This window comes from Budorcas taxicolor, chromosome 15 (assembly GCF_023091745.1).
Source record: "Budorcas taxicolor isolate Tak-1 chromosome 15, Takin1.1, whole genome shotgun sequence".
NCBI lineage: Eukaryota > Metazoa > Chordata > Mammalia > Artiodactyla > Bovidae > Budorcas > Budorcas taxicolor.
In genome coordinates this window covers 34,622,348-34,634,704 of record NC_068924.1, presented here as the reverse complement: position 1 = coordinate 34,634,704, position 12,357 = coordinate 34,622,348, and the positions used below count along the sequence as shown (strand labels likewise).

At 35.2% G+C, this 12,357-nt stretch overlaps 1 protein-coding gene across 1 annotated transcript in view; it reads left to right on the top strand.

Moving 5' to 3' along the window:
• The window catches only part of NUCB2 (nucleobindin 2), a 42,201-nt gene extending 29,959 nt beyond the window's left edge, over nt 1-12,242 (top strand). Inside the window, exons 9-14 of the mRNA XM_052652994.1 lie at nt 569-627; nt 725-817; nt 1,976-2,065; nt 8,285-8,455; nt 11,676-11,754; nt 12,168-12,242. Coding sequence (XP_052508954.1) covers nt 569-627; nt 725-817; nt 1,976-2,065; nt 8,285-8,455; nt 11,676-11,750 — 488 coding nt within the window. The 3' untranslated portion in view covers nt 11,751-11,754; nt 12,168-12,242. The remainder of the gene's footprint in view (nt 1-568; nt 628-724; nt 818-1,975; nt 2,066-8,284; nt 8,456-11,675; nt 11,755-12,167) is intronic.
• Nucleotides 12,243-12,357: the final 115 nt, after the last annotated feature.

The following is a 12,357-nucleotide window of genomic DNA, read 5'->3' as shown; positions in this document are numbered from 1 at the left end:
TATTAATATTTATAGCTTCTGTCTGAAAAATAATAGATGCTTTAGTCTTAATTGACTTCTGCTAAACTTTTCTAATTGAGTCCTATTGGTAGTAAATATTTAGAGTTTTTCTCAAGGGTAGTATAATAGTCTTTATTACTGGTCTGCAGTATAAAATATTTTAGTTCAGTAGCTGTCTTTATACTTGCTTTTATTTTTGAATCATCATATGACTTACTGCAAGTTTCTCTGTAAAGTGAAGGTATTTCTGTGACTAGCTAGGTGGCATCTAACAGACATTAGGCTGTAATATTAAAATATAGTCTTAAAGTACATTGCCTTATATTTTGGCAAAAATTGGTTAACATATATTTTTCTCAATAACTGTGGTGAATTATGAGTAAGTAGTGAATTGTTATCAGTTGGACTGATCGGAGGCTTCACAAAAAGAAAGAAACCTTTTTCTGTAGCATGTTGATGCTTTATCTAAGTAGTATTTTTGCAAACCACTTGTAATTAGTTGTACTTTAACTGTCTATTTTCTAAGGCATTAAAATCAGTTTTTGCGTTTGTAACTTTTAAACTTTAGATGTCAATAGTGATGGCTTCCTAGATGAACAAGAATTAGAAGCCCTATTTACTAAAGAGGTAAATGAGTTCATTAAGTATTCAGTGGCTTTGCTCTCTCTTTTTTCCTTCTATTACCTTCCTTTCTTTTATGTTGGTTTTAAAATTTTCTTTTTAGTTGGAGAAAGTATATGACCCCAAAAATGAAGAGGATGATATGGTAGAAATGGAGGAAGAAAGGCTTAGAATGAGGGAACATGTAATGAATGAGGTATGTTTGAAATGTTTACCTGTTACTTCTGCGGATTATTCAAGTTCTTGCAATAAATCTTATTGTTAAATAGAAAACAAATATACAGAATAGATATATAATTGTACTTTGCATTTTTGATTCATAATTGTCAGTAGAGTCCCTTAGTGTAAATAAAATTATTTTGTAACTACCTTAAAATGTTTTAAAGATTAAGATGCTCTGCATATAAAAGAATGCTATAAAACCTTCTTTAGAAGTAAAAAATTAACTTTTGCTAAGAAATTAAAAACTCAATGCCTTAATGGTTTATAACAACAAATATTTATTTCTTGTTCATGTTATTAAGCTAAAAACTCTGAAAGAGCTATCATAGACAGGATAACTTAAGCCCATGGTTTTTGTTTTTGTCTGTACTGCACAGCTTGTGTGATTAGCTTGTGGGATCTTAGTTCCCTGACCATGGCTTGAACCCAGACCCTTGGCAGTGAAAGTGTGGAGTCCTAACTGTTAGACCACCAGGGAATTCCCCAAGCCCACTGCATTGCTTCAGTGATTTTCACCTGATATTTGAGCTTTTCATGGTAAACTAGGATTTCTGTTGAGTGCTGGCATCTTACATAACAAATGAATTTCTTTGGCCATCATAGAGTTTGATTTTGTAACTGAATTTGCCATAGTCTATAAGAGCCACTGAAAAGGATTTAGAAAGGTTGTCAACTTCATCTTTGATTTAGTTAGTTGTTTGTTTTTAGGAAAAAAATGCTGTGAGTATTTAACTTAAACTCTTATTCTTGCCTGAAAAAGTCCTCTTGCTGGAAAGATGGTTGCCCAAGCCCTTAGCTTCAAAAGGAATTATAAATTCCTTTTGAATTTGTAATTCAAGGAGGAAGGAAAATAATATTAGTCTAATCAGTCATATCTGCAGACTCAAACTTGGTGATCTTTGGGGATTTCAGGTATTTTCAAATTTGAATTATATAGAAGAGAAAGTTATCTATTTTCTGATTCTAGTATGGTATTGAGTGTTGCTTTGTTTTTTTTCCCTCAGTTTCTATGGATGTTAGGCTAATGCTAATTGCTGTATGTTTATGTAGCAGCATCTATTAGAAGAATTTCTAGTGTCTAAATAATGAGAAAGAGTTATTTTACTTTACATATACATTTTCCTTTAATCAGGTTGATACTAATGAAGACCGATTGGTGACGCTAGAGGAATTTTTAAAAGCTACAGAAAAAAAGGAATTCTTAGAGCCAGATAGCTGGGAGGTAAGACAACCTACTTGAAATGGGATGTATGGTTCAAGAAATTTATATCAGTTTATTCCCTTTTAACTTTTGTTTGCCATTATGTTTGCATGGATAGTTTTACCATATTGGCTTTTCACATAAAATGTCACTGTAAAATAATGAACTCGATTTCTTGAAAAGCTGTGGCAGCTGATCTCTACTAGTAATCACATTGCATGTAATTAGAAGTCTTTTTAAAATTGTACTTAAGTGTAAAATTATGTTCATTCTTGAAAATTAAAAATATGGATACATTTGAAGAGTGAAGTGGAAGTTACATGTAATTGTACCATCCAGAAGTAGACACAAATTATGCTTTGTGTTATGCAAGTTTGGAAATCCTTTGTGTATTTAGTATTATGCATATATATAGCATACAGTGTATAAATAGTGTCTGTCCCATTTTTAGTTTACATATATATAAAAATTCATATCTATATATGTTTTAAATGGCTTTATACTATATAAATGACTTTGTGAAATTCTATGTTGTAAAATTTAGTGATAGTTCATGAAAAATTTCCAAAGCCATGTCTCAAAATCATCATTTAAAAAATGACAACTTAGTATGCAGTTGTGTGATAGCATAATTTTTATAGCCATTCTTCCAGGTTTAGACTATTTTTTTTTTTTTGCTGTGATAAGTAAAATTGTGATAACTATCCATTTGTTCATGCATTTTGGGGCATCTGTGATGATTTCCCTAAGATTAATTCCTAGGAATAGAACTTTTCTCAAGTTTTATGAGAAGGTTTTAGTTTCTAAACATAGCTGCCAATTTGCTCCCCACCAAAGGTATTTGAATTTATATCATAGTTTACTGTGTATAAGTGAGTGCAGACACGTCTTGAAAAAAATGGTTGAGAGGTACTAGCCAAAGTAGACTGAAAAGAGAACACTGTCTTTTCCTATATAAAATAAAATTACCTTTTTAGTTAGTTTGAAATAAGGTGGCCAACTGTCCTGGTTTGCGTTGGATTGAGGAATTTCCCAGGATGTGTAACTTTTCAGTGTTTTAACCTGGATGGTCTTAGACAAATTGGGACAATTGGTCATCTTAGTTTCAAATTAAATAAATCAGCTTCTTTTTTGTTTTAAGTTTTTGTCTAACATTTCAACTATTTCTGGACATTGGTGAAGAAGAAGAATGCTCAGATTATTTGAACAACAAGCACTCAAGGGATTGAGTGCTTGTGGTGAACTGGATCAATAGATAATTACATACCTTTTTCACTTTGACTTAATTTCAGATTTACAAAAAAATCTACAAGAATAAACAAGGAATTCCTGAACACCTTTTTTTTTTTTTGAGAGTTGCACATGATGCTGCTTTAACCTTAAATACTTGAGGGTGTTTTTTCTGCAAAGATTTATCTTATATAATCACAGTAAGACTATCAATGTTACACACAATACTATTCTCTAATCTCTAGATTTTACTGAGATTTTTGTCAATTTTCCCTGTATTGTCCTTTACAAAGGAAAATCCAAGATCATGCATTGGATTTAGTTGTACTGTCTTTCTAGTGAATCTGAAAGTTTCTGAGTCTCTGTATCTCATAGCATTGATATTTCTAAAAAGTTGTTCAGTCGCCCAGTTGTGTCTGACTTTGCGACCCCATGGACTGCAGCATGCCAGGCCTCTGTGTCCCTCACCATCTCCCGAAGTTTGCCCAAGTTCATGTTCATTGCATTGGTGATGCCATCCAGCCATCTCATCCTCCAATATCCTCTTATCCTTCTGCCCTCAATCTTTCCAAGCATCAGGGACTTTTCCAATGAGTCAGTTGTTCCCATCAGATGACCAAAATACTGGAGTTTCAGCTTCAGCATCAGTCCTGCCAAGGAATATTCAGGGTTGATTTCTCTTAAGATTGATTAGTTTGATCTCCTTGCTGTACAAGGGATTCTCAGGAGTCTCCTCCAGCACCACAGTTCAAAGGTATCAATTCTTTGGCGCTCCACCTTCTTTATGGTCCAGCTCTCACAGCCATATGTGACCACCGGGAAGACCATAGCCTTGACTATACAGACCTTTGTCAGAGGAGTAATGTCTCTCCTTTTCAACACACTATCTAGGTTTGTTATAACTTTCCTGCCAAGAAGCAAACATCTTCAATTTCGTGGCTGCATTCACTATCTGCAGTGATTTTAGAGCCCAAGAGGAGGAAATCTGTCACTATCTCCCTCTTTTTCTCCCTCTATTTGCATGAAGTAACTGATATTTTTTAAAAGTACGGACCAGTTATTATGTGGAATAACCCTCAGTCTGAATTTGTCTGCTGTTTCTTTATGATTCCTACTTTTGGTAGGAATATCACTGAGGTGATGTTAAGTGCATCATATCAAGAAGCATATGCTGCTGATTATTTCTATAACTGGCTAGGTTAACTTTGATTATTTGGTTAAGGTGGTGTCATCCAAATTTACCAATGTAAAATTACTATTTTACCTTTGGTAATATGAAAAGTAACTTGTCTAATCCACTGCCAGAATACTTAAAAAAGAATCATTCAACATCATATCAAAAGTATTGGTAAGCATTGTTTTAATAACTTTGGAGGTACTTAACAGTTTTCTCAGGGTTAGACATTTAGGTTATTTCCAGTCTTTTATTGTTACTTAAAAAGATAGTGCTGCTATTAGCACATTTTTATATAAAGTTTTTCTGTGTTCAAGTTTATTTTATAAAATAGATCCTCAATGTAGTATTACCAGGACCAAGGGAATATTTGTTAGGTTTTTGATGGGAATAATATTTACTTATTTCTTCAATCATAGGATTTATAAAAAGTTTCAGAATTGCTAATCAATATCTCTGAAAAACCAGACTTTAATATTTGTTTACATTTTTTGTCATTGTCTTAGCCTAAGCGCATATAGTCCAAATACTGTGATCACAAGTTTCTTGGATTAGTTCTTTTTTTCCCCTCCCCATTCTGTGAAGTATTTTGTTCACTTAAAAGTATTATTTATTTGTTTCTATTTGTATTCAATATGGAGAAGTTTTCTGTCTTTATGGATTTTATTTATTTATTTATTGAACATGTGAAACATTGACATATTACCAGCAATCACATCTGTGCAAAAAAGATTTATTCAAAGAAGTATGATTTTCTTTCTCACATTTTCTTTGTCCTTACCACCCAGTTCTCTGTTTATTCTGTAGGTGACCAATCTCATTCAGTTCAGTTCAGTTGCTCAGTCCTATCCAACTCTCTGCAACCCCATGGACTGCAGCATGCCAGGCTTCCCTGTTCATCACCAATTCCTGGAGCTTGCTCAAACTCATGTCCATCGAGTTGGTGATGCCATCCAATGATCTTGTCCTCTGTTGTCCCCTTCTCCTCCTGCCTTTGATCTTTCCCAGCATCAGGGTCTTTTCCAATGAGTCAGTTCTTCTCATCAGGTGGCCAAAGTACTGGAGTTTCAACTTCAGCATCAGTCCTTCCAATGAATGTTCAGGACCGATTTTCTTTAGGATTGACTGGTTGGATCTCCTTGCAGTCCAAGGGACTCTCAGGAGTCTTCTCCAACACCACAGTTCAAAAGCATCAATTATTCAGCCTTCAGCTTTCTTTATAGTCCAGCTCTCACATCCATACATGACTACTGGAAAAACCATAGCCTTGACTAGACGGACCTTTATTGGCAAAGTAATGTCTCTGCTTTTTAATATGCTGTCTAGGTTGATCATAACTTTCCTTCCAAGGAGTAAGCGTCTTTTCATTTCATGGCTGCAGTCACCATTTGCAGTTATTTTGGAGCCCCCCCCCCAAATAAAGTTAACCACTGTTTCCACTGTTTCCCCATCTATTTGCCATGAAGTGATAGGACTGGATGCCATGATCTTAGTTTTCTGAATGTTGAGCTTTAAGCCAACTTTCTCACTCTCCTCTTTCACTTTCACCAAGAGGCTCTTTAGTTCTTCACTTTCTGCCATAAAGCTGGTGTCATCTGCATCTTTGAGGTTATTGATATTTCTCCTGGCAGTCTTGATTCCAGCTTGTGCTTCATCCAGCCTGGCATTTCACATAATGTACTCTGCATATAAGTTAAATAAGCAGGGTGAAAATATACAGCCTTTATGTAATCCTTTCCCAATTTGAAACCCATCTGTTGTTCCCTGTCCAGTTCTAACTGTTGCTTCTTGACCTGCAAACAGATTTCTCAGGAGGCATGTAAGTTGGTCTGGTATTTCCATCTCTTTCAGAATTTTCCACAGTTTATTGTGATCCACACAGTCAAAGGCTTTGGCATAGCCAATAAAGCAGAAGTAGATGTTCTTCTGGAACTCTCTTGCTTTTTCAATGATCCAAAAGATGTTGGCAATTTGATCTCTGGTTCCTCTGCCTTTTCTAAATCCAGCTTGAACATCTGGAAGTTCACAGTTCACATACTGTTGAAGCCTCAATTGGAGAATTTTGAGCATTACTTTGCTAGCCTGTGAGATGAGTGCAATTGTATGATAATTTGAACATTCTTTGGCATTGCCTTTCTTTGGGATTGTAGTGAAAACTGACCTTTTCCAGTCCTGTGGACACTGCTGAGTTTTCCAAATTTGCTGACATATTGAGTGTGGCTCTTTAACAGCATCCTCTTTTAGGATTTGAAATAGCTCAATTGGAATTCCATCACCTCCACTAGCTTTGTTTGTAGTGATGCTTCTTAAGGCCCACTTGACTTCGCATTTCAGGATGCCTGGCTCTAGGTGAGTGATCACACCATTTTGTTTCTCTGGGTTATGGAGATCTTTTTTGTATAGTTGTTTTGTGTATTGTTGCCACCTCATCTTAATATCTTCTCCTTATGTTAGGTCCATACCATTTCTGTCCTTTATTGTGCCCATCTTTGCATGAAGTGTTCCCTTGGTATCTCTAATTTTCTTGACGAGATCTCTAGTCTTTCCCATTCTATTGTTTTCGTCTATTTCTTTGCACTGATCACTGAGGAATGCTTTCTTACCTCTCCTTGCTGTTCTTTGGAACTCTGCATTCCGATGGGTATATCTTTCCTTTTCTCCTTTGCCTTTAGGTTCTCTTCTTTTCTCAGCTATTTGTAAGGCCTCCTCAGACAACCATTTTGCCTTTTTACATTTCTTTTTTTGGAGATGGTCTTGATCCCTGCCTCCTGTACAATGTCACAAACCTCTGTCCATAGTTTTTCAAGCAATCTAATCCCTTGAGTCTGTTTGCCACTTCCACTGTGTAATCATAAGGGATTTGCTTTAGGTCGTACCTGAATGGTCTAGTGGTTTTCCCTACTTTCTTCAGTTTCAGTTTGAATTTGGCAATAAGAAGTTCATGATCTGAGCCAGTCAGCTTCCAGTCTTGTTTTTGCTGACTGTGTAGAGCTTCTCCATCTTTGGCTTTGAGGAATATAATCAATCTGATTTTGGTATTGATCATCTGGTAATGTCCATGTGTAGAGTCTTCTCTTGTGTTGTTGGAAAAGGGTATTTGCTATGACCAGTGCATTCTCTTGGCAAAACTCTGTTAGCCTTTGCCCTGATTCATTTTGTACTCCAAGGCCAAATATTCCTATTACTCCAGGTATCTCTTGACTTCCTACTTTTGCATTCCAGTCTCTGTGATGAGAAGGACATCTTTTCTGGGTGTTAGTTCTAGAAGGTCTTGTAGGTCTTCATAGAATCATTCAACTTCAGCTTCTTCAGCATTACTGCTTGGGGGATAGACTTAGATTACTGTGATATTGAATGGTTTGCCTTGGAAACGAACAGAGATCATTCTTGTCATTTTTGAGATTGCACCCAAGTACTGCATTTCAAACTCTTTTGTTGACTATGAGGATACTCTGTTTCTTCTAAGGGATTCTCGCCCACAGTAGTAGATATAATGGTCATCTGAATTAAATTTGTCCATTCTGGTCCATTTTATTTCACTGATTCCTAAAATGTCGATGTCTCCTTTGGCCATCTCCTGTTTGACCACTTCCAATTTACCTTGATTCATGGACCAATAACCAGTCTCAGTAGTTTCTGGAGTTTTCCTTCCTGTCATACTTTTTGCCCAGATAAAATACAAGTTTATATTTTCTTTTTCCCCTTCTTTCTTACCCCAAAGATATAATACTTTAGATATTGTTTTGTACTTTGTTAACCACAGAATTTGAAAGCTGAATCAGAGCTTTATGTTTTATTTCTAAAGTTATTCTTTTCTCATTTTTTTTGTCTTTTAGACATTGGACCAGCAACAGTTCTTCACAGAGGAAGAACTGAAGGAATATGAAAATCTTATCTCCGTACAAGAAAGTAAACTTAAGGAAAAGGCAGATGAGCTTCAGAAACAAAAAGAAGACCTACAACGTCAGCATGAACAACTTGAGGCTCAGAAGCTGGAATACCATCAGGTGGTATTTTGTAAAAGGCTTGTGGCATTAAAAAGGATTCTAGGGTCTTTGCTACATACCTCTGTTTTTGTACTATAATGTTTAAATTAGATGTTATATTTTAAATTTTATTATTTTTTAAATGGCATTGTTGACTGCCCTAAATTTTATTATTTTTTTAATATAAATTTATTTATTTTAATTGGAGGCTAATTACTTTACAATATTGTATTGGTTTTGCCATACAGCAACATGAATCTGCCACAGTGTACACGTGTTCCCCATCCTGAACCCCCCTCCCACCTCCCTCCCCATACCATCCCTCTAGGTCATCCCAGTACACCAGCCCCAAGCATCCTGTCTCCTGCATTGAACCTGGACTGGCGATTCATTTCATATATGATATTATACATGTTTCAATGCCATTCTCCTAAATCATCCCACCCTCTTCCTCTCCCACAGAGTCTGAAAGACTGTTCTATACATCTGTATCTCTTTTGCTGTCTCACATACAGGGTTATCATTGCCATCTTTCTAAATTCCCTATATATATGTTAGTATACTGTATTGGTGTTTTTCTTTCTGGCTTACTTCACTCTGTATAATAGGCTCCAGTTTCACCTACCTCATTAGAACTGATTCAAATGTATTCTTTTTAATGGCTGAGTAATACTCCACTGTGTATATGTACCACAGCTTTCTTATCCATTCATCTGCTGATGGACATCTAGGCTGCTTCCATGTCCTGGCTATTATAAACAGTGCTGTGATGAACATTGGGGTACACGTGTCTCTTTCAATTCTGGTTTCCTCGGTGTGTATGCCCAGTAGTGGGATTGCTGGGTCATAAGGCAATTTCCAGTTTTTTAAGGAATCTCCACACTGTTCTCCATAGTGGCTGTACTAGTTTGCATTCCCACCAACAGTGTAAGAGGGTACCCTTTTCTCCACACCCTCTCCAGCATTTATTGCTTGTAGACTTTTAGATAACAGCCATTCTGACTGGCGTGAAATGGTACCTCATTGTGGTTTTGATTTGCATTTCTCTGATAATGAGTGATGTTGAGCATCTTTTCATGTGTTTGTTAGCCATCTGTATGTCTTCTCTGGAGAAATGTCTGTTTAGTTCTTTGGCCCATTTTTTGATTGGGTCTTTTATTTTTCTGGAATTGAGCTGCAGGAGTTGCTTGTATATTTTTGAGATTAGTTGTTTGTTAGTTGCTTCATTTGCTATTATTTTCTCCCATTCTGAAGGCTGTCTTTTCACCTTGCTTATAGTTTCCTTTGTTGTGCTGAAGCTTTTAATTTTAATTAGGTCCCATTTGTTTATTTTTGCTTTTATTTCCAATATTCTTGGAGGTGGGTCATGGAGGATCCTGCTGTGATTTACATCGGAGAGTGTTTTGCCTATGTTCTCCTCTAGGAGTTTTATAGTTTCTGGTCTTACGTTTAGATCTTTAATCTATTTTGAGTTTGTTTTTGTGTATGGTGTTAGAAAGTGTTCTAGTTTCATTCTTTTACAAGTGGTTGACCAGTTTTCCCAGCACCACTTGTTAAAGAGATTGTCTTTTCTACATTGTATATTCTTGCCTCCTTTGTCAAAGATAAGGTGTCCATAGGTGTGTGATTTATCTCTGGGCTTTGTATTTTGTTCCATTGATCTATGTTTCTGTCTTTGTGCCAGTACCATACTGCCTTGACGATTGTGGCTTTGTAGTAGAGCTTGAAGTCAGGCAGGTTGATTTCTCCAGTTCCATTCTTCTTTCTCAGGATTGCTTTGGCTATTCGAGGTTTTTTTGTATTTCCTTACAAATTGTGAAATTATTTGTTCTAGTTCTCTGAAAAATACTATTGGTAGCTTGATAGGGATTGCATTGAATCTATAGATTGCTTTGGGGTAGTATACTCATTTTCACTATATTGATTCTTCTGATCCATGAACATGGTATATTTCTCCATCTATTAGTGTCCTCTTTGATTTCTTTCACCAGTGTTTTATAGTTTTCTATATATAGGTCTTTCGTTTCTTTAGGTAGATATATTCCTAAGTGTTTTATTCTTTTTGTTGCAATGGTGAATGGAATTTTTTCCTTAATTTTTCTATTTTCTCATTATTAGTATAGGAATGCAATGGATATCTGTGTGTTGATTTTATATCCTGCAACTTTACTATATTCATTGATTAGCTCTAGTAATTTTCTGGTGGAGTCTTTAGGGTTTTCTATGTAGAGGATCATGTCATCTGCAAACAGTGAGAGTTTTATTCTTCTTTTCCAATTTGGATTCCTTTTATTTCTTTTTCTGCTCTGATTGCTGTGGCCAAAACTTTCAAAACTGTGTTGAATAGTGGTGGTGAAAGTGGGCACCCTTGTCTTGTTCCTGACTTTAGGGGAAATGCTTTCAGTTTTTCACTATTGAGGATAATATTTGCTGTGGGTTTGTCATATATAGCTTTTATTATGTTGAGGTATGTTTCTTGTATTCCTGCTTTCTGGAGAGTTTTTATCATAAGTGGATGTTGGATTTTGTCAAAGGCCTTCTCTGTATCTATTGAGATGATCATATGGCTTTTCTTTTTCAATTTGTTAATGTGATTTATTACATTGATTGATTTGCAGATATTGAAGAATCTTTGCATCCCTGGGATAAAGCCCACTTGGTCATGGTGTATGATCTTTTTAATGTGTTGTTGGATTCTGATTGCTAGAATTTTGTTAAGGATTTTTGCATCTATGTTCATCAGTGATATTGGCCTATAGTTTTCTTTTTTTGTGGCATCTTTGTCAGGTTTTGGTATTAGGGTGATGGTGGCCTCATAGAATAAGTTTGAAAGTTTACCTTCCTCTGCAATTTTCTGGAAGAGTTTGAGTAGGATAGGTGTTAGCTCTTCTCTAAATTTTTGGTAGAATTCAGCTGTGAAGCTGTCTGGACCTGGGCTTTTGTTTGCTGAATGATTTCTGATTACAGTTTCAATTTCTGTGCTTCTGATGGGTCTGTTAAGATTTTCTATTTCTTCCTGGATCAGTTTTGGAAAGTTGTACTTTTCTAAGAATTTGTCCATTTCTTCCAAGTTGTCCATTTTATTGGCATATAATTGCTGATAGTAGTTGCCCTAAATTTTAGAATGTGAATATCTCATTTTGGAAAACAATTTTTAGTTAGTTTGTTGTCCTTTGGCAAAGGTCATCCATATCAGAGAAAATAATACTTACTTTTAAGACATTCTTTTTCCATTCACTAGGTTGTACAGCAGATGGAACAAAAAAAATTACAACAGATTTCCCCATCAGCACCTGGTGGAGAATCAAAGATTTAGCCACGTATGTAATTTTGTTTGTTTGAGAAAATTTTTAAAAATGGAATAAATAGAAATTTACTTTTGTTACAAATACATATTCAAATCACTAATATCTGTGCTACTTTCTCTTTATGTGTAGAAACAGAGCAATTTGTATTATAGAAAAATGAAAATGCCTCTAAAATCTTTATATACTAGTACATTTCAAAAGCTATGTAATTTGATAGCCATATACATGGTAAAATGATTTTTTTCAATATTACTCATAATTCTTCCTAATCAATTATTGATATTATCAGAGAACATGTTTTTAGATTGTGATCTGTGGTTAAGCATAGTTAAGAAACAAATACTCAATATGTCTATGTATAAAATAATATTTAGAGTAAAGGAAGATACCTTTAAAATAAGGGCATATATTTTTCTTTTGTACAGACATTTAAAGTTTGAAGTCCACCAGAACTTGGAAGAAAATTGTTGAATCATCATCTGTGTCATCTTTTTGCCTCCCTTCCTTCTCCTCTGCTCAATAAATATTTTAAAGCATATGTGGAATAAAGGAAGATACTTTTTAAACGGGAACATATTTCTTTTAACACAGATATTTAAGGATTGAAGCCTATCA